Below are 26,437 nucleotides of genomic sequence, written 5' to 3'. Positions count from 1 at the left end.
AGAAGTGTATATCCAGCTGTGATTGCCGCAGGGGTGTCCAGCTGTGGCAAGAGATGTCTGTCCAGCTGTGGTGAGCAGTAGTTATCCAGCTGTGCTCTGTACTGCTCTGCAATGATTCCATCCCATCCCAGCCACCTCTCAGCCCCAGGCAATCCCTTTCCCTGTACAACGAGCTTCCCGGTGCATTATTTATACAGTCCAGATCGATCGGAAGATGATAACGGCTTCATTAGCATCTGAGCATCGCGCCGGCCTCAGCGCCTGACACGACCTTGGCTGCAGGAGTACAAGCTTTTCCCTGTCAGGACCAGCCCCCCGATGTCACCATCATCACCAGACCCAGCCAGGGCTGCTGTGGCTGCCTCAGTGGGGTCCCCACGATGGCACATGCTGCTATGGGGACACCATCTTTGCAGCAAAGAATAAGACATCCCCATGCCAGGGCTCCTCATGCAGTGCCCGTTGTTTGCGTGGCGCTCGTTAGCAGGGATATAATTAAGAGCAGCTATTTTGGATGCTTCCTTTATCCGGCAGCTCCCAGCAATGCCGCTGCAGGATCCTCCCCCCTGTCTCTGAAATAGGCGCTTGCCTTGAATGTCTTGCCTGTGGATATTCGCTGCTTGTGGGGTCCTGTTGTGTTTGCAGGGGGCACACACAGGGGTCCGACTGCCCACGTGAGCTGGGGAGTGGGGAAGCAGCAGGGATGGGGCTGGAGGGGAGTGGGATCACTGCAGAGGGTTGATGGAAGGGATGGAGAGGAGGATTTGGGGGGGTTCTCCTGGCTCATCTGCTGCCGCCATGCTGGGGAGGGGGCAGCAATGCTTTCCCCTCATTAAGTAGATGTTGATTTAGTGGAGGCTGGAGCCATCTGCTTGGAGCAGCCGCCTGCTCCCTGCCAGGGAGAGCTGGGTGAGGATGTGCTTCGTCAGCGGGGGCTTGGCCAGGAGCCCCCACGCCCCGGCTGGGCATCGATCGCTGCTGGCGCTGCGCTGGCTGCAGACGCAGGGGCTGGTGCATGAGCACGTGAGGGGGTGCTGGGAAGGGAGAGGAGCCCCCCCAAGGAGCCCCACCATGTGGGGCTGTGGCCTTGGACATGTGTGCAAAGAAGGGGGTGGGGCAGCCGGGCATGGGGGTTTCCTTGCAACACACATTGAGCTGTGCTTGCCCACAGGGGTCTCGTCATGGCATGTACCGGCCACCTGGGCACAGGCGTCTCCATACAGCATGTTCTGGGATACCTGGAGCAGTGACTGGCCACAGGGGTCTTCCCATGGCGTGTACTGGGATTCCTGGTTGGGCATGGGAGTCTCCACATGGCCACTCAGTGCCCAGAGCTGTGGTTGGGCATGGGGGTCTCCACATGGCCACTCAGTGCCCAGAGCTGTGGTTGGGCATGGGGGTCTCCTCATGGTGTGCTCCAGGATGCCCAGAACAGCTTCCAGGCATGGGAGCCAAAGTGATGCATGGCTGGACCCTGGGGTTGGGCCGAGTGGGTCCCCCGCACCCAGGCCTGGCACGTGCCAGCAGCTCGTGCGTTGCCCGTGTCACGGTGCCCGCCGGGGCTGTGGCTGCTGCAGGGCCGGCGTGTAGCGGGGGAGCTGGGGCCGGAGAGGAGCTCGCTGCATGCGGAGCGCCAGGCTCAATCCAAGCGTGCATTTAGCTCCTGCAGTCCCTGTGTTTAAGTGAAGGCATTTCTGGGAGTAGTGGCAGGGCTGCTCCCCGCGGCGGTGTTTACTCTGGCAGACGCTGTTTATAGCTGGTGTCGATGGCAGACGCTGCGGCTCCCAGTGCACGCAGGAGCTGCGGGCGGCAGCCGGACCCGGTGGTGCCGGGTCCCGTGTGTGCCCCCCTTTCCTGGGGCTGGCATTGTGGTCCTACCCCAGGGGTGTTCGTGGAGTGCAAACTGCTCCGAGAGCTGTGGGGAGCTGGGCCATGAGATACCAGGGGAGCCATGTGATCCCATGTGGCACAACCATCACCTGAGGAGCCCATGGGGAGCCAAGAGGGGACATTGGGGTGTCCCAAGAATGGTGATGGGGCTCAGGTCATCTGAACAGAGATGCCACCCCTGCAACAACACCTACTTGATGGCATCTGATTTTGCGTGGAGAGGACAGGATGGTGACTGCAGGTGCTTGGTGGTCCCTGTCACTCCTCCAGTGATCCCAGCAGAGAGGACAGCCAGGAACACACTGGGTGCCTGCTGGCAGCGTGGCCATGCAGGAGCTCTGCTCTCCTCCCCACCATGCCCACCTCCTTTTGTAGCCGATATTTTTAATTGGAAGCACTCAGATCCCTTCTGTCTCCCTCGTTAGTGGAAGAGTTTTCCTTGTAATTCCCAGCCATTAATGAGCTCTCCTGGCTCTTGTTGCCCCCAGACAGGCTACAAATCCCACTGTGGACCTGGTGACATGTCAGGGCACTCATCCTTCTCTCCTGCTCTGGGAACTGGGGATATTCTGAGACCTCAGTTGGACTCCCTGCTCCAGCTGCCTTCGGCATGCTGACGGCCACTTCCAGAGCTTTAAGGAAAGTCAAACCACTGCATGGCTGGAAGTCACTGACTAAGCACTTGGCACGGGCAGTGATGGAAGTGCTAAACAGATTTTGGCAGCCGCAGCCTCTCCTGCAGGTGCAGGGAGGAAAAATTTGCCGCTACGGTAGGTTGGGGTGATGGTGGTTTGGTGTTGCTGAGGGTGGCACATGTGCCTGGGGATCACCAACAGCATCACTGCACCCTGTGACCCTGATCTCCGGGCATTGCCCCCTCCCAGCCCCTCACTGAGATCAACCCGTGGGAAAGGCCAGGCACTGCAGACCTGCAGACAACTGTCCGTCCATCTGCAAGGACCCATTAGCCGGAGCGGGGCCCATCTTGGGGACAGAGCTTGGAGCCAGTGCTGGGCACAGTGCCGCTCCTGCGCCCACCAGCTCCTTTTGTCCGCTGGCCCTTTGCATCCCTGGGGGGCAGCTCGGCCCCTTCTCCTGGGAGCTGGTTCTTGGCGCGGGGCAGCAGCGGAAGCAGCACTGGGCTCCTCTCCACCAGAGCTGAATGGCACCTTTGTTGGGGACGCTGGCGGCAGCATGGGGCTGGCGGGGACCCGCTCGGTCAGTCCCGGTGTCACAGGGGCTCTGCCCACCGGTAATGTCCAGTTCTTTCCAGGGGAACATGGAGATGCTGTGGCAGGGATAGAATTGGAGGTTTCTGTGGCATTCCTCTCCCTCCCTACACCCTGGGGACCCCATGGTGTCCCCATCCCGCCCTGGGCACCCTGCAGCACCCCTTCTCATCCCACATGAGGCACCACAACTGGGAGGAGAGCCTGGGGGCCTGGTGGCTGGAGAGTGGTTGCTGTGGCTGATAGAACCCATCCTCTGCAGTTCTCACCTGTCACACCGCGCTGTGTCAGCATTAGCAAATGTCCTGCGGCTCAGACAGTCGGGCAGCCCTGGAGTGCAGGAGGGAGCCAGTGCTGGGTGCCAGAGCCTCTGTCCTGGGCACTCCTGGGCCCATCTGGGCTGTGTGGCCTGGGCAGGGCTGGCTCAACCTGGCACCACTCCCCAGGCTTGAGGGTCAGGGCTGGACACAGCCACCCTTCCTGCTGCTGGTGCCCTCTGAGCCCTGTTTGTCCATGCAGAGGCTCCTGGGCTGTGGCACAGCCCCTGTGTCCAATAATTCAATAAACACAGGGACATCGACAGGGAGATGTGCTACAGGGGGAGAGAGCAAGGCCATGACCAAGGCACACAGGGAGTGTCTCTCAGGCCCTACATTCCCCTTCCCTGCCTGAAGTAGCCCCTTCCAGCCAACTTCTCCCAACAAGGGCTTGTCCTTGGCTTTGAACGACTTTGTCTGCCCATTCTCCCTGCCAGGCCATGCAGCCTTTGGGTCCTTTCCCAAGGACTCAGAGCCGTGCTGGAGCTGTGCTCACTGTGTTGGGCTCAGGGGCTGCTGTGTGGGTCCCCCACTGTGCTGCTCCCACCCTCCTCTTCCTTCTCCTCCTGCTCCGGCTCCCGCTGTGGGAAGAGCAGCTCACTGGAAAGCCTGAGTGGCATTTTTCGGGTAAATCTTAAGTAAATCTGGCTCCATCCTTCCTCGTGCTGCTAATTGGATTGCCCCGGCGCGGTTTAATTTCCCAGAAGCGTGGGGAGGGCAGTGCTGGGGGCCTGGGGGTACGGGGAACATGCCAAGCTCTGCCCAGCAGGGGCTCCATGGGGCAATTCCAGAGCCTCAGCCAGGTGAAGGAGCAGGGGGAGAACCCCAGGCAAACCAGGGAAGAATGGTGAGAACCTGGTGCCAGGAGGGCCCCCAGGGCTCTGCCACCTTCAGCAGGGACCCCCACTCTGAGCCTCCTGCCTGCAGGTTCAGGCAGCCTCACGAAGCACCTGTGGAGCTGCAGGGAGTCCCAGCCTTGATAGGAAGGAAAATCTGGAACTGCCACCACATCGCCTCCCTTGTGTGCCCCATGTCCCTGCCCCAGCCACTTCCTCTAACATCCTGTCCCCTTCCCTCCCTTCCAGAGCTCCTCGGATCAGCAAAGAAAGTCAATGTCAACTTCCAAGACACCGACGGGTGAGTAGAAGCCCCAAGTTGGGGTGTTGGTGCTGTGGGGTGTGTGTCATGGGTGCTGTGAGCAGGGGGGCACATGCTGTGGGAGCCTCTGCGTGGGGATGCCAGGCTCTCCGAGCTGGGAGGTCCAGTACCAGGGCTCTGGCCCCCATTAGCCCACACGGTTGAGCCCTGCCTGCACCCAGAGCCAGTGCTGGTCTGGAGCAGTCGTGGGTACCAGAGCAGGCAGAGGCAGGGCTGTGCCCCACATCTCACCACACCTTTTCCCAGCCCTGTGAGGCTCTGCGGGAGCTGTGCAGGGATCAGCCCTGTGGGGTGCTGGGTGGGAGAGCCGTGACCCCGCCAGGCTGTGCTGCTGGCGCGACGCTCCACAGCCACATCCAACGGGCGTGAGCAGCAGAAAGGGGCCGCACGATCACCCCTGCTAATCACACTAATGAGGCTGCAGGGAGGCAGCCAGGGCCCCACGCAGGAGGGGGCTGCGGTGGGAGCGCTGCTTGTGGGGCTGGGCAGCAGCTGCCCCTGGCTCCCCCCACCCCGTGGTCCCCCTTGAGCAGGGCAGCAGCACGATGCCATTTGGACCCTGGGGATGGCTCTGCTGTGGCCAGGGAAATGCCAGAGAGCACAGAAGTTGGTCAGGAATGGGAGGCCATGCCCTGGGGACATATGGCCAGGGCAACCGGGGTCCATCCTCATCCTCGTCGCCAGGGTGGTGGCAGCAGGCATCCCCTGGTACCTGACAGCTCATCGCCGTGCCAGGTGCACGTGTGACAGGCACGGGCACAGGTGGGCCTGTGGATGTGCAGCTGAACACATGTGTGCATCGAGTGTGTCCGTGTGTGCCAGCGTGTGCAGGGCACGGGGCCAGCACTGGGGTGGGGGGTGTGGGGTGGGCAGGGCAAGGGGGCATCACCCCAGGGGCTACCTCGTGCTCCACAGAGCCAGCAGGTCACAGGAGGGCTGAGCATCACGGCAGGGCTGGGGAGTTGCAGGTAGGGCGCTGCTCGTATCCTGCTCCTGGAACGCTCAGGGGGTGCAGGAGCAACAGGGCAGCAGCCTCCAGCGCTGCTTCTGGAAAGGATCCCGCGGGAAGGCACAGGGCAGCCCCGGGCTGCAGCCTGAGTGAGTTCCGCTCTGTGTTATCTCAGCCAGCCCCATGCCTCAGTTTCCCCATCCTTGCGGTGCTGGCTCATTCCTGGCTGGGGGTGCCATGGATGAGCATCGTGCTGGTGTCCCCGCGCTTGCCCTGGGGAGAGTGCCCTGTGCGTGGCCGAGGTGGCCGGCTGGGCCATGTGGTGCCCGAGGGAAGCCCCTGAGGCAGCCCCGGGGAAGGCTGCGATTTGCACCATCTTGAGCGGATTTGAGCAGGGCGCTGGAGTGGAAAATGTTGACATTTCCCAGGCAGACGTTGGGGATCGGCCTCCTGTGCAAGCTGTCTGCTCACATCGCCGCTCCCCGCCGGGGATCACAGCCGGCAGCTCCGTGGGCATCGTGGTGGCTGGAGCGTGCTCCCCACGGGGACGCGTCCCCCCCTCAGCTGGGGGCCTGGGGAACAGGGGCAGGGGGATTGTTATCCCTCAGCTGCCCCTCGGGCACCGGGCAGCCACAGAGACCAGCGTGTCCTGGGTGCTCCGCAGCCCATTCCCATGCTCCGGTGACACCGGGGTGGCCCCAGGGATGGGATGGGGAAGCTGTGCATGGCCGGGGACCAGAGCAGTGGCGCGGTGGGTGCCAGCGCAGTCGCACGGAGGATGCCACTGCCGGGAGCACAAGTAGGTCAGCTCCTGGCCTGCTTCCCAGGCGGGAGCCTCCGGCTCCGGGAGCTCCGAGAGCAGAGCGGGTGCGGGGCCGGGGGCTTTCCCCACCCAACAGCCAGGCCCAACACCAGGCAAGGGCAGTGCTGCCATCTGTGCTCGTGGCTGCACTGCTGGGGCCAGGCTGGGGGAAATGGGTCAGCGGGGAGGGGGCTCCCCGGCACCCCCACCCTCAGTGGGACACCCCTGGGCCTGCCCTGCCCACCACCTCCAGCCCAGAGGAGTCTCAGTGTTCCCAGGCCTGCAGCAGCTCTTGCCCCAAAAACCCACAGAGGGATGTGGGGGTGGCTTTCCCGGGGACGTGCGCACGTGGAGGGCAGAGCACATGTCCCGGGGTGCTGCTGAGGTGCAGGTTTGAGACCATGGTGCTGGGCAGGGGGTGGCAGGGCTGTGGAGGGGACAGGCCTGTGGCCCCTGACACCACCCCACTCCCCAGGTTCTCGGCTCTGCACCATGCGGCGCTTAACGGCAACACGGAGCTCATCTCGCTGCTGCTGGAGGCACAGGCTGCTGTGGACATCAAGGACAACAAAGGCGAGTCCCTGGGTCCTGGCCGTGGCCCCCTCCCTTGTGCCCCCCTGCAGGCTCTGCCCGTTGTGTTGGCACAGGAGGGCTCACGGTGTGCCTGTCTTGCCCCTGCAGGCATGCGGCCCCTGCACTATGCAGCCTGGCAGGGCAAGAAGGAGCCCATGAAAATGGTGCTGAAGGCAGGTTCCTCCGTGAACATCCCATCCGATGAGGGCCAGATCCCCCTGCACCTGGCAGCACAGCACGGGCACTATGATGTGGTATGGAGGGGCATGGGGCTGGCAGGGGGGATGGTGGCCCAGCCACCCCTACCCCTGCCCTCACCGGGTTGGGGTCTTGCTTGTCCCCAGTCGGAGATGCTCCTGCAGCACCAGTCCAACCCCTGCATCATGGACAACTCGGGCAAAACGCCCCTGGACCTGGCGTGCGAGTTTGGCCGGGTCGGGGTAAGTTCTTGCAGGGCTGGGTCTACCCAGAGGATGACTGGGAGGGGACAGGGGCACTGTGAGGTCCCTGGGTTGCTGGAGCAGCTGGAGGGGCACAGGGATGGCCAGTGGTGGGGACTTGCGGTGCCACCACTGCAGGGGATCTCCAGCTGCTGGCAGGAGGGGAGCTGGCGGCCGAGCTGCCCTTGCAGCCCTGCTCCATCTGTGTTTGCTGAGCCAGGTGGTCCAACTGCTCCTGAACAGCAACATGTGCGCGGCACTGCTGGAGCCCAAACCAGGGGATGCCACCGACCCCAACGGCACCAGCCCCCTCCACCTCGCCGCCAAGAACGGCCATATCGACATCATCCGGTGGGTGCCGTGGGCAGAGGCGGCAGCGCCGGTGCCCCCCTGTGCCCCGCTGACCCCACTGTCCCTCTGCAGGCTCCTGCTGCAGGCTGGCATCGACATCAACCGGCAGACCAAGGCAGGCACGGCGCTGCACGAGGCCGCTCTCTGCGGCAAAACAGATGTGGTGCGGCTGCTGCTGGATGTAAGGGTCCCCCTCAGCACGCCCAGATGCCCCCAGGCACCCCCAACCCAGCCAGGAGCTGTGGGAAGGGGGTGACCCCACAGCTGGGGCCTCAGAGCAGCTTGTGCGCCTCTCCCAGGGAGTGGAGCTGAGGGTCCTGGAGGGATACACCAAGGCACTGAGGGTCCTGGGGGGTGCACACCAAGGGGTGAGGGTCACAAGGGGGGTGTTTCGTTCTCACACACGAAAGTCTGAGAGCTGTGCCCTCCAGCTGCTGGTCTCCTGGTGGCCTAGGGGGTGCCAGGGGTGGCAGGATGGGGACCAGCCTCCTCCCAATCCCTCTCGGTGCCATTGCAGAGCGGGATCAACGCCCACGTCAGGAACACCTACAACCAGACGGCTCTGGACATCGTCAACCAGTTCACCACCAGCCAGGCCAGCAAGGAGATCAAGCAGATGCTGCGGGGTAGGGGGTTGGAGGGCACAGAGTGGCCATGCTGGCACGAGGGACGCCGGGCTGGGGGAGCCAATGCCCGTGGGGTGAACAGCCGGTGACTCTCCCGTTCTGTCCCACAGATGCCTCTGCGGCTCTGCAGGTCCGGGCCGTCAAGGACTATTGCAACAACTACGACCTGACCAGCCTCAATGTGAAAGCCGGGGATGTCATCACTGTGAGTGTGGCCGGGGGGGCCGGGGACACCCCGGTGTCGGTGCCAGCCCCTGGCCCGGCCCCTGACCCGGCCACTCCTGCAGGTGCTGGAGCAGCACGCGGACGGGCGCTGGAAGGGCTGCATCCATGACAACCGCACTGGCAATGACCGCGTGGGCTACTTCCCCTCCAGCCTTGTCGAGGCCATAAGCAAACGAACAGGCAAATAATCCCCCCCTACACTCCCTGCCCTGGGGAGCCCCATCTTGGTTTGGTGGGGACCAGGGTGCTGGGGGGTGCAGTGGTGAAGACAAACCGGGGTGATGCCTCTCATGCATGTGGGGTCATGTCCCTGCCGTGTGCATGGGGACGGTGCCTTCGAGTGTGTGGGGTCGGTGCCCCCATTGTGCCTGTGGGGCTGGTGTTCCTCTTGAGTGTGCAGTCTGTGTTCCCGTTGTGTCTGTGGGATCGGCGCCCATGTGGTGCCTTGGGAGTTGGTGCTGGCAGCCCTGGGGTGTTCGAGGGTCAGCCCTGGCTGCCCTTGGGCTGGAGGAGGTGTTTGAGGCGCCGGGAGGTTGGTGCATGAGGAGACCCAGGGCTGTCACTGTGGTTTGGGGGGACAGGCGCAGCAATGGGGTTGCAGGAGCTGGTGCTCGGGGTCTGTGCTGGGCACCAGTGCCAGGGAGCTGATGCTGCCACACAGAGACTGTCTTTCCAGCCAGGGGCCATCTCAGGGATTGGCCCCTGCTCACTTGCCCTGTGGCTGCTTATCCCTGTCCCCATTCCCATCGTCATCCCTTTACGCTCCTGGTGGGCTGTGCAGCCCCTCAGGATGTCCCCTGGCTGCGCCCTCTGCCAGGAGTGTTCCAATGGGACTGGTACCTCTGCAGGCAGCGCTGAAAGGCCCCACATCAACCATCTCACCCCACCTCTGGGAGTGGATCTTGGGGGCAGCTACACCATGGGGACATGGGTAGGAAACAGTGGCACTTGAACAGTATCTCAAGGGAGTGGCAGCACAAGTGGCTGCCAGACAATCCACAGTGGCCCTGGAGGCACCGGGTGCTGGACAGGCAGGGGCAGAACCACCCTCCAGGTATGGGTCGTGTGCCAGTACCACAGATGCCATCCATGGCTCCTGAGCTGTGGTCCGTGGCTCCTGGGCTGTGTTCTGTGGCTCCTGGGCTGCAGCTGGCCCACAGCAGTTTTAGCAGGCCATGGGGTTCTGTAGCCACTCCGTTGGCTGCAGTGGGGCAGTAGCATGGGGGCGCAGGCGCTGTGTGAGGGCTCGGCCAGCCAGACACGGGGGGGCCGGTGCTGCGGCCCCCGGCCTGGCCATGACTGAAGCCCCACTCCCCTGGGATGGCTCTGCAGGGAGCAGGACCCCAGAAGCCTGACTGTGAGACCCCCATGAGCTGACACATGGGGCTGTCCCAGTGTCCGTGTCAGATCATCGGGATGTGTCCGTACCCTGCGCCAGGCTGTGCGTGTGCTGAGCTCCTACTGCTGCTCCTCAGCTCGGCTCGGCATCGGTTGGGTCTCGGTTCTGGCTTTTCCATGTCCCTTTGGTTGTTTTTTTGATTTGCTGCTTTTTTCCCCCCTTTCTTTTTTCTTTTCTTTTCTTTTCTTTTCTTTTCTTTTCTTTCTTTCTTTTTTTTTTTTTCTTTTTTGGCGGCGCAGAGCATGTCTCTATTATTTTGATTCTTTTCATTTTGTCTCTTGTTATGTTTTATTATCAGGTTCATGGGAGACTGTAACAATCCCCCAACACTTCCAAAAGATCCCGCTCCCGGCTTACGGGGCTGCTGTGCTAAACGGTGACGCCTCGTCCCATCCGTTCCATTCCCTGCCTCCACCTCCACCTCCACCACCACATTCCCATCAGACTCTTTTCAGTTCCTTTGGCTATCACAGGCTCTCCCCTAGCAGTGCCGACGAGCCGCGTTATGGACAAGGTAGTTCACCGCTCGCTTCGTGCTCTCCATGGATTTTCCTTTCTTTTCCTTTAAAGCGTGTGTTGAGTCTTTTCTCTCTGCTCGGCCTCTCTCCCTCGCCGGGGCGTTGCAGGGCGTGTGTGTGTGCATGCAGCGTGTGCATGCGCATGCATGCCTGCAGCGGGGGCAGTGGGGGCACACGGGTGGCACACGTGTGCCATCGCTCCCCCCGCACCCCCGCTCCAGCGCCGCTGTCACACCGTGTGCCCACGGCACATCCCACCCTCCCCACCGCGGTGTCCCCGTGCTCTGCCCACGGCCTCTGCGCTCCTGTCCGGGTGTGTGGGCACCCCCAAAGCACTCATGGCCCTGTGCCTGGGCAGAGCTGGCAGCGTGGTGCCACAGGGACCCTCCGCCAGCCACAGCCTCCCTGCAGGGCCCAGCTCTGACCAGGTTGAAGCTGCGCACGCGGAGCTGGAAGGGGCTGCGGCATTGGGGGCTTTCCCAGGGGATGCTCTTGGGGCTGGCTCAGCGCAGGCAGAGCCCACCTGAACCCTGGGGACCATCCCCGTGACACAGGCAGGTGACGGATGCTGCAGGTCTGTGCGCCGAGAGCACCCAGGAGCAGGGGGTTGCAGGGGTGCAGTCCTTGATGGGTGGGGCCAGGGGTCTTTGCATGTGTGAAGGAGGTTGTGTTGGGGAGCACCGAGTGGCCGTGCTGGCACTGGGGACAAGGGAGCACTTCTTTTCCCCGGGGCTTTCTCTTCTGGTGGGGTCGGACAGAGCTGCACAAGCCCAGGCTCCTCGTGGTGTGACTGTGGCACATGCAGCTCAGGGATGTCCCAGCGTGATTTGGTGTGGCCATTTGTCCCCCACTGTGCTCCTTCAGTGACTTTATCACCTTGTAACACCTGTCCCCTGCTATGGTCGGTGCTGATGGAGTGAGCAGCTCCATGAACGGAACTGGCCTGGTTGGCACTGGGGTGACAATGTCCCACAGATGGTGGCAGTGTGGCAGTACCCCACGGCTGGCAGTGAGATGGTAACACCCCATGGCTGGTGGCGGGGTGGCAGTGCCCCATGGCTGGCAGGGCAGTGGCTGAGCTGTGGTGGGGCTGTTGCAGCACTGGCCTTGTAGGGCGGTTGTCCATCTCATCTGATGCTGTTTTACCCCCTGGGCTCAGAGCTGGGTGTCCCTGGTGCAAGTGGGACCTGGCAGAGGTGGTCAGCACAGTGAGATGGTGCGGAGCCATGCCCAGGGGTGACCCTCAAGCTGTGCCCCAGAGGAGGGCCAGGTCCTCTCATCCACCGCTGTGTCCCCTGTGTGTCACCAGGGTTTCAGCACCCGGTGCCTGGCCCTGCATGGCCCCCGTGTCCCCCCAGGTGGGTGCAGGCAGCTGCAGGGACATGGCCAGCACTACCTGGGACAGAGGACAGTGGGGTGGGAACCCTGGTCTCCACTGCTGAAGTTTGCCCAACTCCCTTTGCTCTCTGCACTTGGTCATGTCCCCATCCTGTTCTGTGAAGGGATGACACAGTCCCTGTCCCTTGTCCGGGCTCAACCAGGGCACCAGAACACCCCACTGTGGGTCTATCCCTGGCTGGTGGTAGGTAGGGGATGCTCTGCATGACGGGGGCCCAGGACTGGTCACTGTCACCTCTGCCAGCTTGGGGTGGGACAGGGCCCTAGGATGGCTCTGGCATCCCTGGGCACGGACACAGCCGGGGTCCCCACACCTTCCTGGTGGGGTTGTTCCCACGTGCAGCAGTGCAGTCCTGGGGCCATGGTCACCTGCCCTGTGCCAAACCTGTGCGAGCCCGAGCACGGAGCCACGCACCTGACAGCCGCTCTCTCTGCTCTGCCACCAAGGGTCCCGTGGGGCCGACATGAGCCCGTCCCACCTGTCACCGTCACAGGGCGGATCAGCCGCGCCAGCCCCCACTGAGGAGATCTGGGTGCTGCGGAAACCCTTTGCAGGTACGGCGAGCACATGGCTACGACCGGCTGGGAAGGGAAGCATGTGCCAGGACGTGGCAGTGGCTCCAGTGGGGCATGGCCACACCACGGCGTCCCCTGACGGCAGGGCTCAGAGCCCTGACAGCCTCTCCTCTCTCTGTGCAGGTGGTGACCGCAGCAGCCTGGGCAGCACGGGCAGCGTGGGCTCTGCGCGCAGCTCGGGGAGCGGGCAGAGCGCGGGCAGTGGGGCGCACGCCCTGCACGCTGGCTCCGAAGGCGTCAAGGTAAGGCGAGCCCCGAGGCAGCCGTGCCAGCTGCTGTGCCACTTGGCTGCAGTCCTGCAGCGTTTGCTGCCTGCCCTGACCTCAGCTGGGACTGACGCTTGACTGGGTGCTGTGCAGTCCCATCAATACCCTGTGTGCCACCAGCAACGCTGTCACCGACAGTGGCCACCAGCGTGTTCCCTCCACCTGGCCCCTGACTGCTGCCTGGGCCTGGGCTCAGCCCCTGGCAAAACATTCCACAGGTCCATCCAGGGCTGCTGTGCCGTGTCTCTGCTGCCGCTTGCAGGGGCCTCTGCACTGCGCTCTGTGCTGCCCTGCCCTGCACACACGGCTGCCACCAGCACGGCACACTGCCACCAGTGCACTGCTGCCTGCTGCCACCAGCACGGCACACTGCCACCAGCACCAGGCACTGCTGCCACCGGCACACTGCACTGCACTGCCCTGCACATGCTGCTGCCACTGGCACGGCACACTGCCACCAGTGCACTGCTGCCACTAGCATGGCATGATGCCACCAGCACCAGGCACTGGCACACTGCACTGCACTGCACTGCACAGCATACCCTTCTGCCACCAGCACCACACCCTGCACCGCACGCTGCCCTGACACCACTGGCACACAGCCGCTGGCACACAGCCCCCTGCACTGTGTGCACTGCCCCTGAGCTGTGCCATTCCCTGGCGACGGCACCCACCAGCCCACCGACCCCAGCACCCGTCAGCCCACGTCCCCCGGCACCCTGCCTGCCATGCCCACGTCCCCTGAGCCACACCATGCTGCCAGCCAGGGGGGCTCCGTCTTTGTGGGCACAGGGCACCCCACAGCCCGTGCCGTCAGCCTGGGCTGGGCATGTGCCAGGCTGGATTTGGGGTGCGGCGGTGCCGTGGGCTCCTGCTGCTGGCAAAGCACCATCTGCTGCACCCGCGGCTCCTGCTCTCCCCGCTGCAGCCGAAATCTGCTGCAACCCTCCCTGCCCACCCTCGCTCGAGCTGGAGGCACCCGCAGCCACCGCGGCACCCGCGGCACCCACGGCACCCGCGGCACCTGCGACACCCGCGACACCCCGCGACACGCACCCCCCGGCCCGCCGGCCCCCTCCGCCCGCCTCACTCCTGCCTGCTCTCCCCCCTTCTCGGGGTGTTTTTCAGCTGCTGGCAACGGTCCTTTCCCAGAGGCTTCTGCGCAAGAGTCTGCCGTGGGCGATGGGCCGGCCAAGGCGCAGGACATCCCGCAGGTGCGTGCTGCGGCCGCCCGGCTGCCGGAGCAGGAGGAGCCCTGGCCGTGCCGTGGATCCAGGGATTTGTCTTTTTTTTTATTGCCACGGCACCCGTCGCCAGAAGAAAAACGTGTGGGTAAAAAATGACTCTCTCGCCTTTCGGCTGCTGCCAGGCCTTCTCCTGCCTCGGTTAGTGGGGGCCCGTGGGGGGGCGGGGGCGGCATGGGGCGGGCAGGGGGGGCACCGCTGCTCCCGGCCCCTTCCCTTCCCTGGCCCCCGCCAGCCCTGCTGGAGCCCGAGCCGGGATCCCCCCCGCCACCGCATCTGGGGGGCTGCGGGGAGCATGGCCACGCCGCGGGGGGTGCCCACGCCACGGGGGTGGCACGGTGCCTGGGAAACGGGGGGACAGACGGGAGAGGCACACATGGGGTGGGCGTGGGGGGATGCCCAGAGCTGCCTGGGCTGCGGGGAGGGAGGAGGCTGCGGGCAGAGAAACCTGGGGAGGGGGATGCACTCAGGGGAGGGGGCACGCACATGGAGGGGGGTGCACACGCGGGGAGGCGGGTGCAGACGTTGCCAGGGAGAGGGGGAAACATGCTGGAGCGATGCAGACGCAAGTGGGATGCAGACGTGAGGGATATGCACACGGCAGAGGGATGCACATGTGAGGAGGATGCCCACGCGAGTGGGATGCAGATGCCCGAAGATGCACACACAAGGAGGATGCACACACATACACACACACACACACACAGGGAAGATGCAGTTGCTGGTGGGGGGGAGGGGGCTTCTCTTGCTCATTCTGTTCAGAAATATGAGGCAAAAATTTCCAGGCAGCTCTCCTTACCCTGGAGGGTGAGCACCAAGGGACGACCGTGGCAGGGAACCAAGGGATGAACCACTCGTGCCAGCCCGCCTGGTTGGTGGCAAGGCCAGAGGAGTGGGGCCAGAGGGTTTTGGGCAGAGGCACCCCTCCGGCTGCTGCCTGGGCACCAGGGACACTCGCTCTGGAGGAGAGGCCTGGCTGGGTCCCACTGCTCGGGGCCGCGCTGGGTGGAACAGCTCGCCTGCCCATCCCCAAGGAGCAGAGCCCTGTGCAGGGCACCGCGGGTGCTCCGGGCTGCTGCGCTGGCGTGGGTGTCACTCTCTGATTGCCTGCCTTGGCCCTGCCAGCCTGGGGGTGTGGCCTGTGGCATCCTGACCAGGGCAGGGCTCGGCTCTCCCTTCCAACTTGGCCAGCGCAGGGGTGGCATGCCCCGGCCCCGCTGACCACTGCCCCTCTCGCAAGGTTCGTCGCGGTCTCAGAGTGTGGCCAGCTCCCCCTACCGCCCCCCAGCCCCCTGCTGAAGCCCCAACTGAAGAAAATGGAGCCGCCGTCGGAGGGGAAGGTGAGCAGGGAGCACTGGGTGCTGTGGGGAGCATGTGGTAAGGACAGCTTGGGGGACATGGGCAGGAGTGGCAGGTCCCCATCCCCAGAGCTGCCCCAATCCATCTGTCTTTCTCACTCCAGAGCTCCGAGGCCGTGTACCAGTGGCTCTGCAAGTTCCAGCTGCAGCTCTACGCGCCCAACTTCATCAATGCTGGCTACGACATCACCACCATCAGCCGGATGACGCCGGAGGTGAGGCTGGGGGCAGTGGGAGGGGGGCACAGCCGGAGCCGGGCATCACTGACCGCCCTCTCTGCCCCAGGACCTCACGGCCATTGGTGTCACCAAGCCGGGGCACAGGAAGAAGATCGCCTCCGAGATCAACAACCTCAACATCCCTGAGTGGCTGCCGAGTACAAACCCGGTGAGGGCTGTGCAGGGCCAGGGGGACTGAAGCCACATCCATGGTGGCAATGAGTCCCCTCCTCCTGGTCCCTTCCAGGGAGGGGTGGCACTGGATGAGGGTGGGAGCTGGCTCCATGGTTCCAGAGATGCCCATGTCCCCTCCTGACACCTCCCCAGGGACCATCAGGCTGGTGTCAGCTGTCATCCTGTGGATGTGACACCGTGTCCCCCGACACCCCTCCTGCCCCAATGTCTGGGCACAGTGAGAGGCTTCCCATGGGAATAGGGCTGGGAATGGCCCAGGATGCTTGTGAAGCACAGGGACAGCACAGGGACAAGGGGAGTCTCCTGGGGCTGTGATCGCCCAGCAAGATGGGATCTCCTTTGTGCCATGGGTGCTGTGGTGCCTGGGGTGCCGGGGCCAGACCGCTGCTGCCAGCCGGTGCTGAGCCATGCCCCACACCCCACCCCAGGCCAACCTGGCACTGTGGCTCTCCATGATCGGCCTGTCCCAGTACTACAAGGTGCTGGTGGAGAATGGCTACGAGAACATCGACTTCATCACCGACATCACCTGGGAGGACCTGCAGGAGATCGGCATCACCAAGCTGGGTAAGGCCCCGCGCGCGGCACTGGCTGCAGTGGCCTTGGCAGTGACACTGATGGCATGTGCCGCCCCCAGGCCACCAGAAGAAGCTGATGCTGGCGGTGAAGAAACTGGCAGAGCTGCAGCGCGCTGAGCTGGGCAAGTATGAGCCGGGCACGCTGAAGAGAAAGGCAATCGGGGGCCGGTGCCCAGAGGTGCTGGCCATCGAGTCCCCCCCACCGGAGCCGCCCGAATGCCAGTCACCCAAGATGAGCACCTTCCAGGACAGCGAGCTCAGCAGCGAGCTGCAGGTGGCCATGACGGGCGAAGCCCCCGAGGAACCCCCTGAAAAGGCAACGAACCCCGCGGCCCCTGGTTACCGCTCGCCGCCGGGGCTGGGCGGACCGCGCCCGGACTGATGAGCAGCTCGCAGGAGCTGCTGGGGGACGGCCCGCGGGGCCCTCCCGCCGCCGCCATCTCCAAGAGCCAGGAGTACCTGGCGGAGGGGGCCGGGGAGAGCCCCGCTGCGCCGCCCAAGGAGAGCCGCCCGCCCCGGCACGGCCACCCCGTGAAGCGCGCCAGCGTGCCTCCAGTGCCCGGCAAACCCCGGCAGCCCTTCCCAGCCTCCGCCGGGCAGCTGACGCCGCCGCAGACCCCCGGCAAGGCACGACCCTCATCCCCACAAGGCCCGGCGGCCCCTCACGCCACCGCCAAGGTGAAGCCCACCCCGCAGCTGCTGCCTCCCGGCGAGCGCCCGGCATCGCCCCGCTCCCTGCCCCAGTCGCCCCACGCACCGAGGCTTCGCCTACGTCTTGCCGCAGCCCGCCGAGGGCGAGGCGGGGCCGCCGGGGGTGCCCGTCCTGCCCGTCTCGGTGCCCCGTGCTGTGCCTGCCGCCGGCCGGCGAGGGCGAGGAGGAGCCGGGCAGGCCAAAGAAGCGGGCGCACAGCCCTGAACCGCTACGCCGCCTCCGACAGCGAGCAGAGCGGGACGAGCTGCTGGTGCCGGACGCGGGGCCCTACGCCACCGTCCAGCGCCGCGTGGGCCGCAGCCACTCGGTGCGGGCACCCGCCGGCGGCGACAAGAACGTCAACCGCAGCCAGTCCTTCGCTGTCCGCCCCAAGAAGAAGGGGCCCCCGCCGCCCCCTCCCAAGCGCTCCAGCTCCGCCATCTCGAGCGCCGGCATGGCCGAGGACTTTCCCAAGGAGGGTGAGGGCGAGGCGGCCGTCGGAGCCCCGAGCGCCGAGGCCGAGAGCCGCCGGGAGCAGCGGCGGGCGAGCGACCTGGGCGGCAGCGTGGACACGGGCAGCGCCGGCAGCGTGCGCAGCATCGCGGCCATGCTGGAGATGTCCTCCATCGGCGGCGGGGCCCGCGGGCTGGCGCTGCAGAAACCACACGTGGCAGCCGGGCCGGGGCCGGCGCCGGCCAAGGCGCCCGAGGGCTACTACCTACAGCCGGGCCCGCCCCCGGGCAGCCCCGACCGCGCCCGCGTGGCCACCGTCCTGGCCACCGTCAAGCATAAAGAGGCCATCGGGCTGGACGGGGAGGTGGTGAACCGGCGCCGGACCATCAGCGGCCCCGTCACCGGGCTGGTGGCAGCCGCCCGCCGCGAGCGCGCCGACAGCGTGCGGTCGGAGGCGGCCGCCGACGGCTCCGGCGAGCGGCTGCGGGTGGAACGGGGCGGCTCCCCCGACGGCATTCCCTTCGCCGAGGACGGCACCCTTACCATCAAGCAGCGGCCGCGGCCCCTGGGGCCGGCCCGGGGCGAGACGGGCGAGGGGCTGTCCCCGGCCCACCGCCACGGGGACCTGGCCAAGGTGGAGGCCAGCGCCACGCTCAAGCGGCGGATCCGGGCCAGGCAGAGCCAGCAGGACGGCGTCCGCTTCGTCCTCACCGAGTCCGACACCGTCAAGCGCCGGCCCAAAGCCAAGGACAAGGAGCCGGCGCTGGAGCCGGCCACGCTCGCCGTGTACCAGAACGGCACCGGCACCGTGAAGCGGCGGCCGGCCTCGGAGCTGAGCGGGGCTGAGCCGCCGCCCACCCCGCCGCCCGCCGTCCGCCCCGACGGCCCCGAGTTCGTCCCGCCGCCCGCCGAGCCCAAGAAGCCCTTCAAGCCGCCGGTGTCCCCCAAGCCTGTGCTGACGCAGCCGCCTCAGAAGGTGCCTGGGCCGCCGGTGCCCGTCCCCAAAAAGGTGCCCATCCCAAGCCCCGGCAGCCCAGGTAGGTGCCCCGCCAGGCCCCTGGGACGGGCGCTCCCCGGAGCGGACGCCGGGGGCCCCAGCCGGCCCCGCCGCCCTCCTGCCCCTCTCCCTTCTCTCCGCAGAGGTGAAGCGGGTCCATGGCACGCCGCCCCCGGTGTCCCCCAAGCCCACGCCGCCCCCCACGGCGCCCAAGCCCCCCAAGCCCCACGCCGCCATCCAGTCGGTGAGCGCCAGCTCCACGCCGGCCCCGTCGCCCGCCCGGCAGCTGAGCCCCGCGGCCAAGCCCTCCAGCACCCCGCCCTCGCTCTGCTCCAGCCCCGCCAAGCCCCTGTCGCCCGGCGCGCAGCCCCAGCAGGTGCCGGTGAAGCCGCCGCGCTCCACCATCGCCAGCCCGTCCGTCGACAGTGCCGGCCCCGAGCTGGCGCAGCAGAAGCTGGAGGAGACGAGCGCGTCCCTGGCCGCCGCGCTGCAGGCTGTGGAGGAGAAGATCAAGCAGGAGGACAGTCAGGCGGCAGAGTAAGGGGATGCAGGGGTGGGTGGTGGTCCCCGGGGAGGGTGTGAGGCCACTCGGTGCCATAAGGACCATGCACAGGGGTCAGGCTTGTGACATCACGGTGGGAGTGGGGTGATGCTGGGGGATACTGGTGAAGCATCAGGGGACCCTGGCTGGAACCGCACTGGGGAGGTGACACTGAAGGACATCTTGCTGGAGCAGCATGGGCAGGGGAACCTAGGCATGTGGGTGCACTGGGGCCTGTCTTGGAGAGGGGACACTGTGGACATGGAGCCAGAACACTGTGCCATGGCACTGGGGACACAGTGCTGGGCACTGCAGCGCAAAGGGGCAGGTGGGCCGTGCCGTGGGGTGGAGGGGGCTGTGCCGTGTCCCTGTCCTGTGCACTGCCCTGACCCATCTCTGTCGCTCCCCAGCTCAGCCGTGGAGTCAAAGAGCACCGTGAGCATCCTGGACGACATCGGCAGCATGTTCGACGACCTGGCGGACCAGCTGGATGCCATGCTGGAGTGAGGGGCGCCAGAGCCCCGCGAACCTCAGGGCTTACGTGGGCACAAGGGCACAACAATCCACGACCCCCCCGGCCCCGCCGCCCTCCCCCGTCCCCTTTGTACAGCCGTCCCCTCCCAGACATCCCGTCCCTCGGGGTTTGCACAAAGAAGAAGATACCTCAGGATTGTGCTCACGGACTCGGCGCCGGCTCCGGCAGGACTCCCTTTTGCAGAAGCAAAAAAGCAAAAACCACAGAAATAAAACCCAACAGAAGAAACAAAGCAACACGCTCCGGACCGAACCGCTGCTGGGGCTCCGGGGGGCTCCCGACTCACCTGTCCGGTGGCCGCCTGCGCCCTGCCAGCCCCGGCGCCGTGGGTCACCGCGACCCGAATGTAGCACAAGCCCTGCCCGGCGCGGTGGCTCTGCCAGCCGTGTGTCACCGATGGCGTTTGCTGGTGGCGGGGCCGGGCGGGCAAATGCACTTGGGTTTCTTTGCTCCGTTTTTAATTTTGATTTTTAAACCTTGTTTTCTTTCTCGGTCGGCGTTGGCGGGGGCGGGCAAGGCTGGCGGTGGCCCCAGGGGCAGCAGGACGTGCCCCTGCCTGGCCCCTCCCTGTCCAGGGACAGGACGGTGATAAGCTATAAAAAAAAGTATTAATTTATTGGAGGGGAAAAAAATAAATAAAAAAAGATATAAAGGAGATTTCCCCCAACCCCAAAATAATAAAAAGAAATAAACTTTAACAAATATATATTTAAAAGATTTAAAAATATTAGCAATTATATATAAAGCAGTTTAAAAGAAATCAAGAGAAAACTGGATTTTAGCTTGAGAAAAACTATTAGATTATACTAAGCTGTGTGTCTTGTGGCAAACTCATTCTAAGAGTAGCACAATATTTACCTTTTCTCTGGGTGGAAGGTACGTGCGAGCGGTTCTGGTCAGGTTTTCCATTGGGATTCAGTGTCGCGTCTTTCTTTTTCCACCGTTACGAACTCAAAGGATGTGCCTTGTTTTATGGAGGTTTTGTTAATTCTTACACTGGAGGTGTTTCATTTCTTTTGGAGTGTCTTCAGGGTTTGGTTTTGTTTCTTTTTATTGCTTTTGTTGTCGGTCTCTGGGTGTGTGTGGGTGTGCGTGGGTGTGCACGCGGGGTGCGTGTGCTCGCGTGTGTCCTGCGGGATGCACCGCTGTATATTCCTGTATAAACTGGAGTTGGAGTCTGGTTCAGTCGCTTGAGTCCTGATGAATGCATTTTTTGCTTGTGGTTTCCAAACAAAAGTGTTGCTGTTCCTTTCTTTTCTTGAGACGTAGAGTGGTCTCTCCCTCCTTCCCTCTCCCTCCCTGCCCTCTTTCCCCTGTCTCTTCTGTTGTGGTCGCTGATCCAGATGTGTTTGGCACAACTTTGAAATTTCTTTAAAAAAAAAAAAAACCAACAAAACACAAAAAAAGACTTTAAAAATAATTAAAAAAAAATAAATAAATCACCCGCCTGAAAATATCTGTTGAAAAGAAAAAAAAATATGTATCTAAAAAAAAAAAAATCCATAAAGTTCTACATGATGGATATATACATATATATATTTTTTATGATTAAGTTATGGACTCTGTATCGTATCCCATCTGTCCAGCTCTGCATCTTGGTGCTGCTCCCTGCTCTTCTGTGCTTAGATTTCACCTCTACTCGTCTTTATTCTTCCTATTCTGAATTGTAGATGGCTCGTGGTGCTGTGAAGACGTTTGCTCCTATACCAAGTCTGGCAACAAATATTTAAACAAAAATAAAAAAAATAAAACCCCTGCCGGGCTGCCACCACTGTTTGTGTCCCCGAGCCCTCCTGAGTCCTCGTGGTGTGCCGGGTGTTCGGTGTTGTGCCGGGTGTTTGTGCCGCTCGGTCCAAGGGCACCCCTGGGTGCCTCTGTGGGGTGCTGGGGCCTGGCTGGGACCTGTCCCAGTTGAGGTGTCTGGGCCCTACACCCCAATTTTTACCCCAAGAAGCCAGTGCTGGCTGCTGGCTCCCTGCAATAACTCACACTGGGCAGGAACAACTCTTTCTGCTTTTATTGTCAATGAAGAAATAATCAAATCTATATTACAATCTTAAAAACAGTAGAAAATGTGAGTAAAAATGCAACGGAGGCTTTTTGTCTTTAATGTGGAGACCATTATTACAGGGTGGTGAACAATGGGCTTGTGAAACTTGATTTGAGAACTAGCTGTGGCATAAAAATCGTACCTGGCTACTCAAGGAAACACCTCTTCCCGGATGGATCAGCCCGGCGCCTTGGCAGTAAAATTAAATACTAGAGACAGAAAGGGGTCGGGTGCCCACCCAGGGTTTGGCCTAAAGCTCAGTCCTGCCACAGACAGAGGCCCAGCCTCCTGGTGTCACCGCTGGGACACGCGGATCCATCTGGTCCTGGCGCTGGCCAAGGGCACGTGTCTGGCCCCAAGCCCCGAGGCTCAGTGTCGCCCCAGCCGCAGCCTGGGGGTGTCCCCAGCTGGGGGGACACAGGCAGAGAAGGGCACTGGCATTGGAACAACTTCTTCTTTTCCAATCATCTGGGCAGATCTGAGGGAACACCTGGAGTGTCCGTGGGGCAGAGCCGTCCGGAGAGCCGCCAGCTGGGGTCCCGGGGGGAGCCAGCCAAGGGGCAGCAGCAGCAGGCAGTGGTCGGTGCAGGAGGAGCTGCAGCAGTCGTTTCAGTGGTGTGGTCACCCACAGGCCGATGGAGGGGAGAGTTTTTGGTCTTTCAGTGTGCAGGACTCGTGTGACGCTCTCATTAGCACGTCCAGACCTGTGGACAGACAACGGCACCACGGGCAGTGACTCCTGAGCAGCCCTGTGGGCTTCTCCTCATCCCCCATGGAGCTTCCCTTTGGGCTGCCAGCATCCACAACACTGTCAGGAGGGAAAACTCCCACCCATGGAGAACTATCCCCTTGTTTCATAGAATCCCAGAATCATTAAGGTTGGAAATGACCTCCAAGATCATCGAATCCAACCTGTGTCTGATCCCCACCTTGTCACCCAGCCCAGCACTGAGTGCCATGTCCAGTCATTTCCTGGACACCTCCAGTGATGGGGACCCCACCACCTCCCTGGACAGCCCCTTCTTTAGCAACCCTTTTCCATGAAGACATTCTTCATGTCCAACCTAAACCTCCGCTGGCACACCTTGAGGTTACGTCCTCTTGTCCTGTCACTTGTTCCCTGGGAGCAGAGCTCAACCCTCACCTGGCTTCACCCTTCTGTCACTTCAAAGACAGCTCCTAACTCATTTCATGTCCTAATTCCAGCACTGGATGAGCCCAAACCATTCAGGAGCAGCCTGAGGAAACCCACCTTTACAGTGCTGTCCACGGCACCGGAGAAGAGGCGGCCACGGGACACGGCGAGGGCGGTGACACTGCCCTGGTGGCGCAGCAGTGTCTGGGTGCAGATCATGTTATCCATGCTCCACACCTGCAGGGACATGGGGAAGCGTGAGCCGAGCACAGCCCAGAGCACTGGGAGGGACAGGGATGCTGTGTGTCACAGGTGACAGAGGTGACACACAGAGGCCCCGTGACACGGAGGGCTGGGCATCCCCGCCCGCCCTTCCCTCGAGGCTCCCCGGGCTGTCCCAGGCTCTGGGTGCGGCCGCCCAGCCCCGCACACGTACCCTGAGCGAGCGGTCGTAGGACGCGCTGAAGACTTTGGTTTGATCGGGTGTGGAGATGACGGCGAGGGCGTAGACTGTCCCCACGTGCCCGGTCAGCGTGCGGACCTGCTCCTTAGTCTCGATATCCCAGACCTGTGGGACAGAGCTGGGCTTGGGGATTGCACTGGGCTGACGCCACCGAGCTCCCCTCTGAGAGGTGTTTCCGCCTGCATGCACTCCTCCAGGTGGGTGCTGTGCCCGAGGGCACAGGCAGAGCCAGGTGCCCATCCCTACACCCCTCTCCCCCATTCCCAAGCCAAGCTGCCCATCTCAGCCGAGCCTTACATGGATGAGGTTCTCGTAGGTGCCGCACACGATGTGGTGGTTGGTCACGGCGATGGAGTACACGCTGCCTCCTGATGTCTGCAGCACATGCACACACTCCAGGTTCCGGATGTCCCAGATCTGAGAGACGGAGCAAAGGCAGGATGAGACCCTTTTCCAGAGGGGAGATCCCTTCCAGTCGTTCTACCACACACAGAGTCAGCCTGGCTCCCTGTGTGCCCAGATCACACCTTTAGGGACAAATCTATCCAGCTGGGAATGTTCAGCACTGATGAGCAAATCCCTGCTGTGTTATTTAGCTGCCCAACTTTGAATATCCAGGCTGGAAAGGTTGTGAAGACTTCACACCCTTTGTGTGTGACTGCACACACATGTACACACACAGCCCAGTCCTTGATAGCACTAAAACTCGATGCAAGCAAATTAACAGGGATTCATTAACACTAAGAAGGGCAACTTTCAATTTTCCACCAGATGCTGAGAGGTGAACTATTCATCAAAACCTGAGCCAGCACAGAGGAGGGAGGGCACTGGGAACCCTCACACGGATTTATGGTAACTCTGCAGCCAGACAGTGACCTTCCCCCGTTATCAGCAGGAGTGTCAGCGCAGATAAGGCTGCGGCAGCCACGAGGCGCCATGGCTGAGGCCCCACTTTATCCCAGTGAGCCTCCCCAGCAGCTCCCAAGGCCCAGCCTGCAGAGATGGATTCAGCACAGGAAAATCCCACGTGTCAGCAGTGCTCTCACACCCCAGCAGCTGCCTCTGGTTCTGCTGCCCCAATGCAGAGCACAGAGAGGCACAGGGAGAGGTGGCTCAGGGTGTCACCAGTGCCAGGGTCCCACCTTGATGGTCTGGTAAGATCCACTGTAGAGATAGTTCTGGGAAGCCACCAGTGCTCGCACCCAGTGGTTGAGACCTGTCAGCTCCTTCTTCAGCTTGAGCTCAGTACCCACAATATCCCACACCTGTGGAAAGCAGGGACAAACCACACACATGGAGAGGAATCTCACTGGGGCTGGGGAGGACATGGACAGCAGTGCCCACCCCTGCCCGAGGCCCTCACAGCTCCTGTGGGGATCCTTGTGCCAGCTCTCCTGCCTGATGGGAATTGTCTGATCCCACTGACTTGCCGACAAAACCCAGTGAACTGCTGAGTAGGCACATTCTCTGAGGGAGCCAGCCTGGAGCCTGCATTATTGCTGGCAGAGACCCTTCCCGAGCAGAGCCACAGGCTGCAAAACCTAAACCACAGCTGCAAGAAACTGCCCTGCACTTCCACTCCCACAAAGCTCCTCTCCCACCCCTGGCACGCAGGGACTGGCAGATCTCACTCCCCCCACTCTGAGCCTGCTTGGCTCATTGGCAGGAAGTGGCCAGGGATGACAAACTCAAAAGGCCCCAAATTCTCCTTGTGCTGTGTGGCTGCTCCAGCCCTGAGCCCTATCCAGAGCTGAACCACTGCAGGCCCCAAATAAAGAAAAGAGCACAGTCCTCTTACAGATGGACAGGCCCATAAGCTGTCTCACCAGGAGCTGGAAGCAGAACCACGGGAATCCAGCCAAGGCTTTAAAGGGCAGCCTGAAAAGCTGTTCCCTGATTTCTGCATGTTTTAGGTAGGGAACGCAGACTCAAGATCCTTTGGAGGCGGTTGCAAAACAGGCAGCCTGAATCTCCAGCCCGTTCTGGAGCCCAGGCACAATTCCCAATGGTCTGGGCAGGTCTGTTGGGGGTCTGAGGACACACACGCTCAGGAACTGCCAGGATGCTCCAGCTGCAGCCTCAGGTTTACAGAGTTGGAAGAAATACAGCGTTTTTGCAGCCAGAGAACAGCTTTGCCTTGAGCAGAGAGCATGGGCTAAACCTCTGCAGTGCTGGCTGCTCTGTGGCTCAGGAGAGCTTAGCAACAAGGTCACCCACAGGTCAAAATGCCACTTTCTTCCTCTTTGGACACTTCTGCCTGAGAGTTTGTACTCCTGGTGCCCAACCAGCCCCAGAGGAGCCCCTGAGCTGTACCTTGATGGCTTTAAGGGAGCCACTGAAGAGCATGTTGTGTGAGGAGACCAAAGTGCAAACAGGATTGTCGTGTGCTCGGATCGTGTTCACCTTCTGCAGGTTTTGAATATCCCAGACCTGCAAAGAGGAATCACAGAATCATGGAATGGTTTAGGTGGGAAAAGCCTTCTAAGATCAAGTCCAGCACTGTCAAACCCACCAAAGCAGAGCACCCATGAGGGCAGGGCAGGCCCCTCGTGCTGAGGCCCTTCCTCTGCCTCTGGAGGCAGGGAATGACACAACAGGCAGCACAGGTCACTCGTCTGAGCCACTGTCCTGGCTGATCAGGATCAACCGCCCTGCCCAGCTCAGAGCACCAGTCTCCTGCTCTCAGGCAGGAGCTGGGAGTGGGAAACCCAGCCCGCAGGAAACCCCCAAACCCAAGCCAGGAGTGCAGGCAGTGGATAGAGCCCACGAGGGTTATCAGTCCCACAGCACTGGCAGAGGAGGGACACAGGCCCTGCTGCAGAGCAGGCATGGACGCCCCGTACTCACGATGATGGTGCAGTCAGCAGAGCCACTGTACAGCTTGTTCCTGCAATGACACCGGGACACAAAGCGGGGTCACCGAGGGACAGCACCATGTGCAGGGTCCCAGCTCGTCCCCAGGCACTGGGGGGGACAGGAGCTGCAGCCCCACGGCCTTGCTGGGCCAAGGCTGCACACACCCACCCCAGAGCAGGCCCAGCTCCCATGGGAGGCCAGGCTGGACTGGCCCTTGGAGCAGGGAGCCAAGCACCCCGCTGGTGACCAGGGGAGGAAACCAGGACATGGGGGAGACCAGAGAGACATGCTCTTTGTCCATTTTTCCAGAGTAAAGAGGCAAGATGAGCCTCTCATGCATAACTAGGCACAGGCAGGACAGAGGATGGGAATTGTGAGGGCATGCTCAGGAGCCCCAGGGGCTGTC

The 26,437-nt window shown here is 62.6% G+C and overlaps 2 protein-coding genes across 3 annotated transcripts in view; one reads left to right on the top strand and one right to left on the bottom strand.

The window, feature by feature from the left end:
* Window positions 1–20,159, top strand: part of CASKIN1 (CASK interacting protein 1) — a 29,036-nt gene extending 8,877 nt beyond the window's left edge. The window contains 24 exon segments of the mRNA XM_039560197.1: window positions 4,522–4,573; window positions 6,821–6,918; window positions 7,027–7,172; window positions 7,263–7,358; window positions 7,579–7,709; window positions 7,782–7,890; window positions 8,227–8,335; window positions 8,446–8,540; window positions 8,623–8,740; window positions 12,323–12,430; window positions 12,575–12,693; window positions 13,846–14,102; window positions 15,202–15,301; window positions 15,424–15,534; window positions 15,605–15,706; window positions 16,161–16,299; window positions 16,370–16,689; window positions 16,692–17,057; window positions 17,059–17,148; window positions 17,150–17,221; window positions 17,223–17,250; window positions 17,253–18,491; window positions 18,595–18,988; window positions 19,403–20,159. Of these exon segments, the coding sequence (XP_039416131.1) occupies window positions 4,522–4,573; window positions 6,821–6,918; window positions 7,027–7,172; window positions 7,263–7,358; window positions 7,579–7,709; window positions 7,782–7,890; window positions 8,227–8,335; window positions 8,446–8,540; window positions 8,623–8,740; window positions 12,323–12,430; window positions 12,575–12,693; window positions 13,846–14,102; window positions 15,202–15,301; window positions 15,424–15,534; window positions 15,605–15,706; window positions 16,161–16,299; window positions 16,370–16,689; window positions 16,692–17,057; window positions 17,059–17,148; window positions 17,150–17,221; window positions 17,223–17,250; window positions 17,253–18,491; window positions 18,595–18,988; window positions 19,403–19,499 (4,496 nt within the window). The 3' untranslated portion in view covers window positions 19,500–20,159.
* A 1,369-nt stretch (window positions 20,160–21,528) lies between these two features.
* TRAF7 (TNF receptor associated factor 7) overlaps window positions 21,529–26,437 on the bottom strand; it is a 29,460-nt gene continuing 24,551 nt past the window's right edge. For both annotated transcript variants that reach the window (XM_039560196.1, XM_010392278.3), the window contains exons 15-21: window positions 26,023–26,062; window positions 25,489–25,605; window positions 24,318–24,440; window positions 23,473–23,592; window positions 23,149–23,280; window positions 22,830–22,949; window positions 21,529–22,281 (exon numbers count right to left, since the gene is read on the bottom strand). In XM_039560196.1, coding sequence (XP_039416130.1) covers window positions 22,267–22,281; window positions 22,830–22,949; window positions 23,149–23,280; window positions 23,473–23,592; window positions 24,318–24,440; window positions 25,489–25,605; window positions 26,023–26,062 — 667 coding nt within the window. In that variant the 3' untranslated portion in view covers window positions 21,529–22,266. The remainder of the gene's footprint in view (window positions 22,282–22,829; window positions 22,950–23,148; window positions 23,281–23,472; window positions 23,593–24,317; window positions 24,441–25,488; window positions 25,606–26,022; window positions 26,063–26,437) is intronic.

This window comes from Corvus cornix, chromosome 14, assembly GCF_000738735.6.
Source record: "Corvus cornix cornix isolate S_Up_H32 chromosome 14, ASM73873v5, whole genome shotgun sequence".
Lineage (NCBI taxonomy): Eukaryota > Metazoa > Chordata > Aves > Passeriformes > Corvidae > Corvus > Corvus cornix.
The sequence above is the reverse complement of the archived record's forward strand: the minus strand, read 5'-3'. Positions and strand labels throughout refer to the sequence as shown.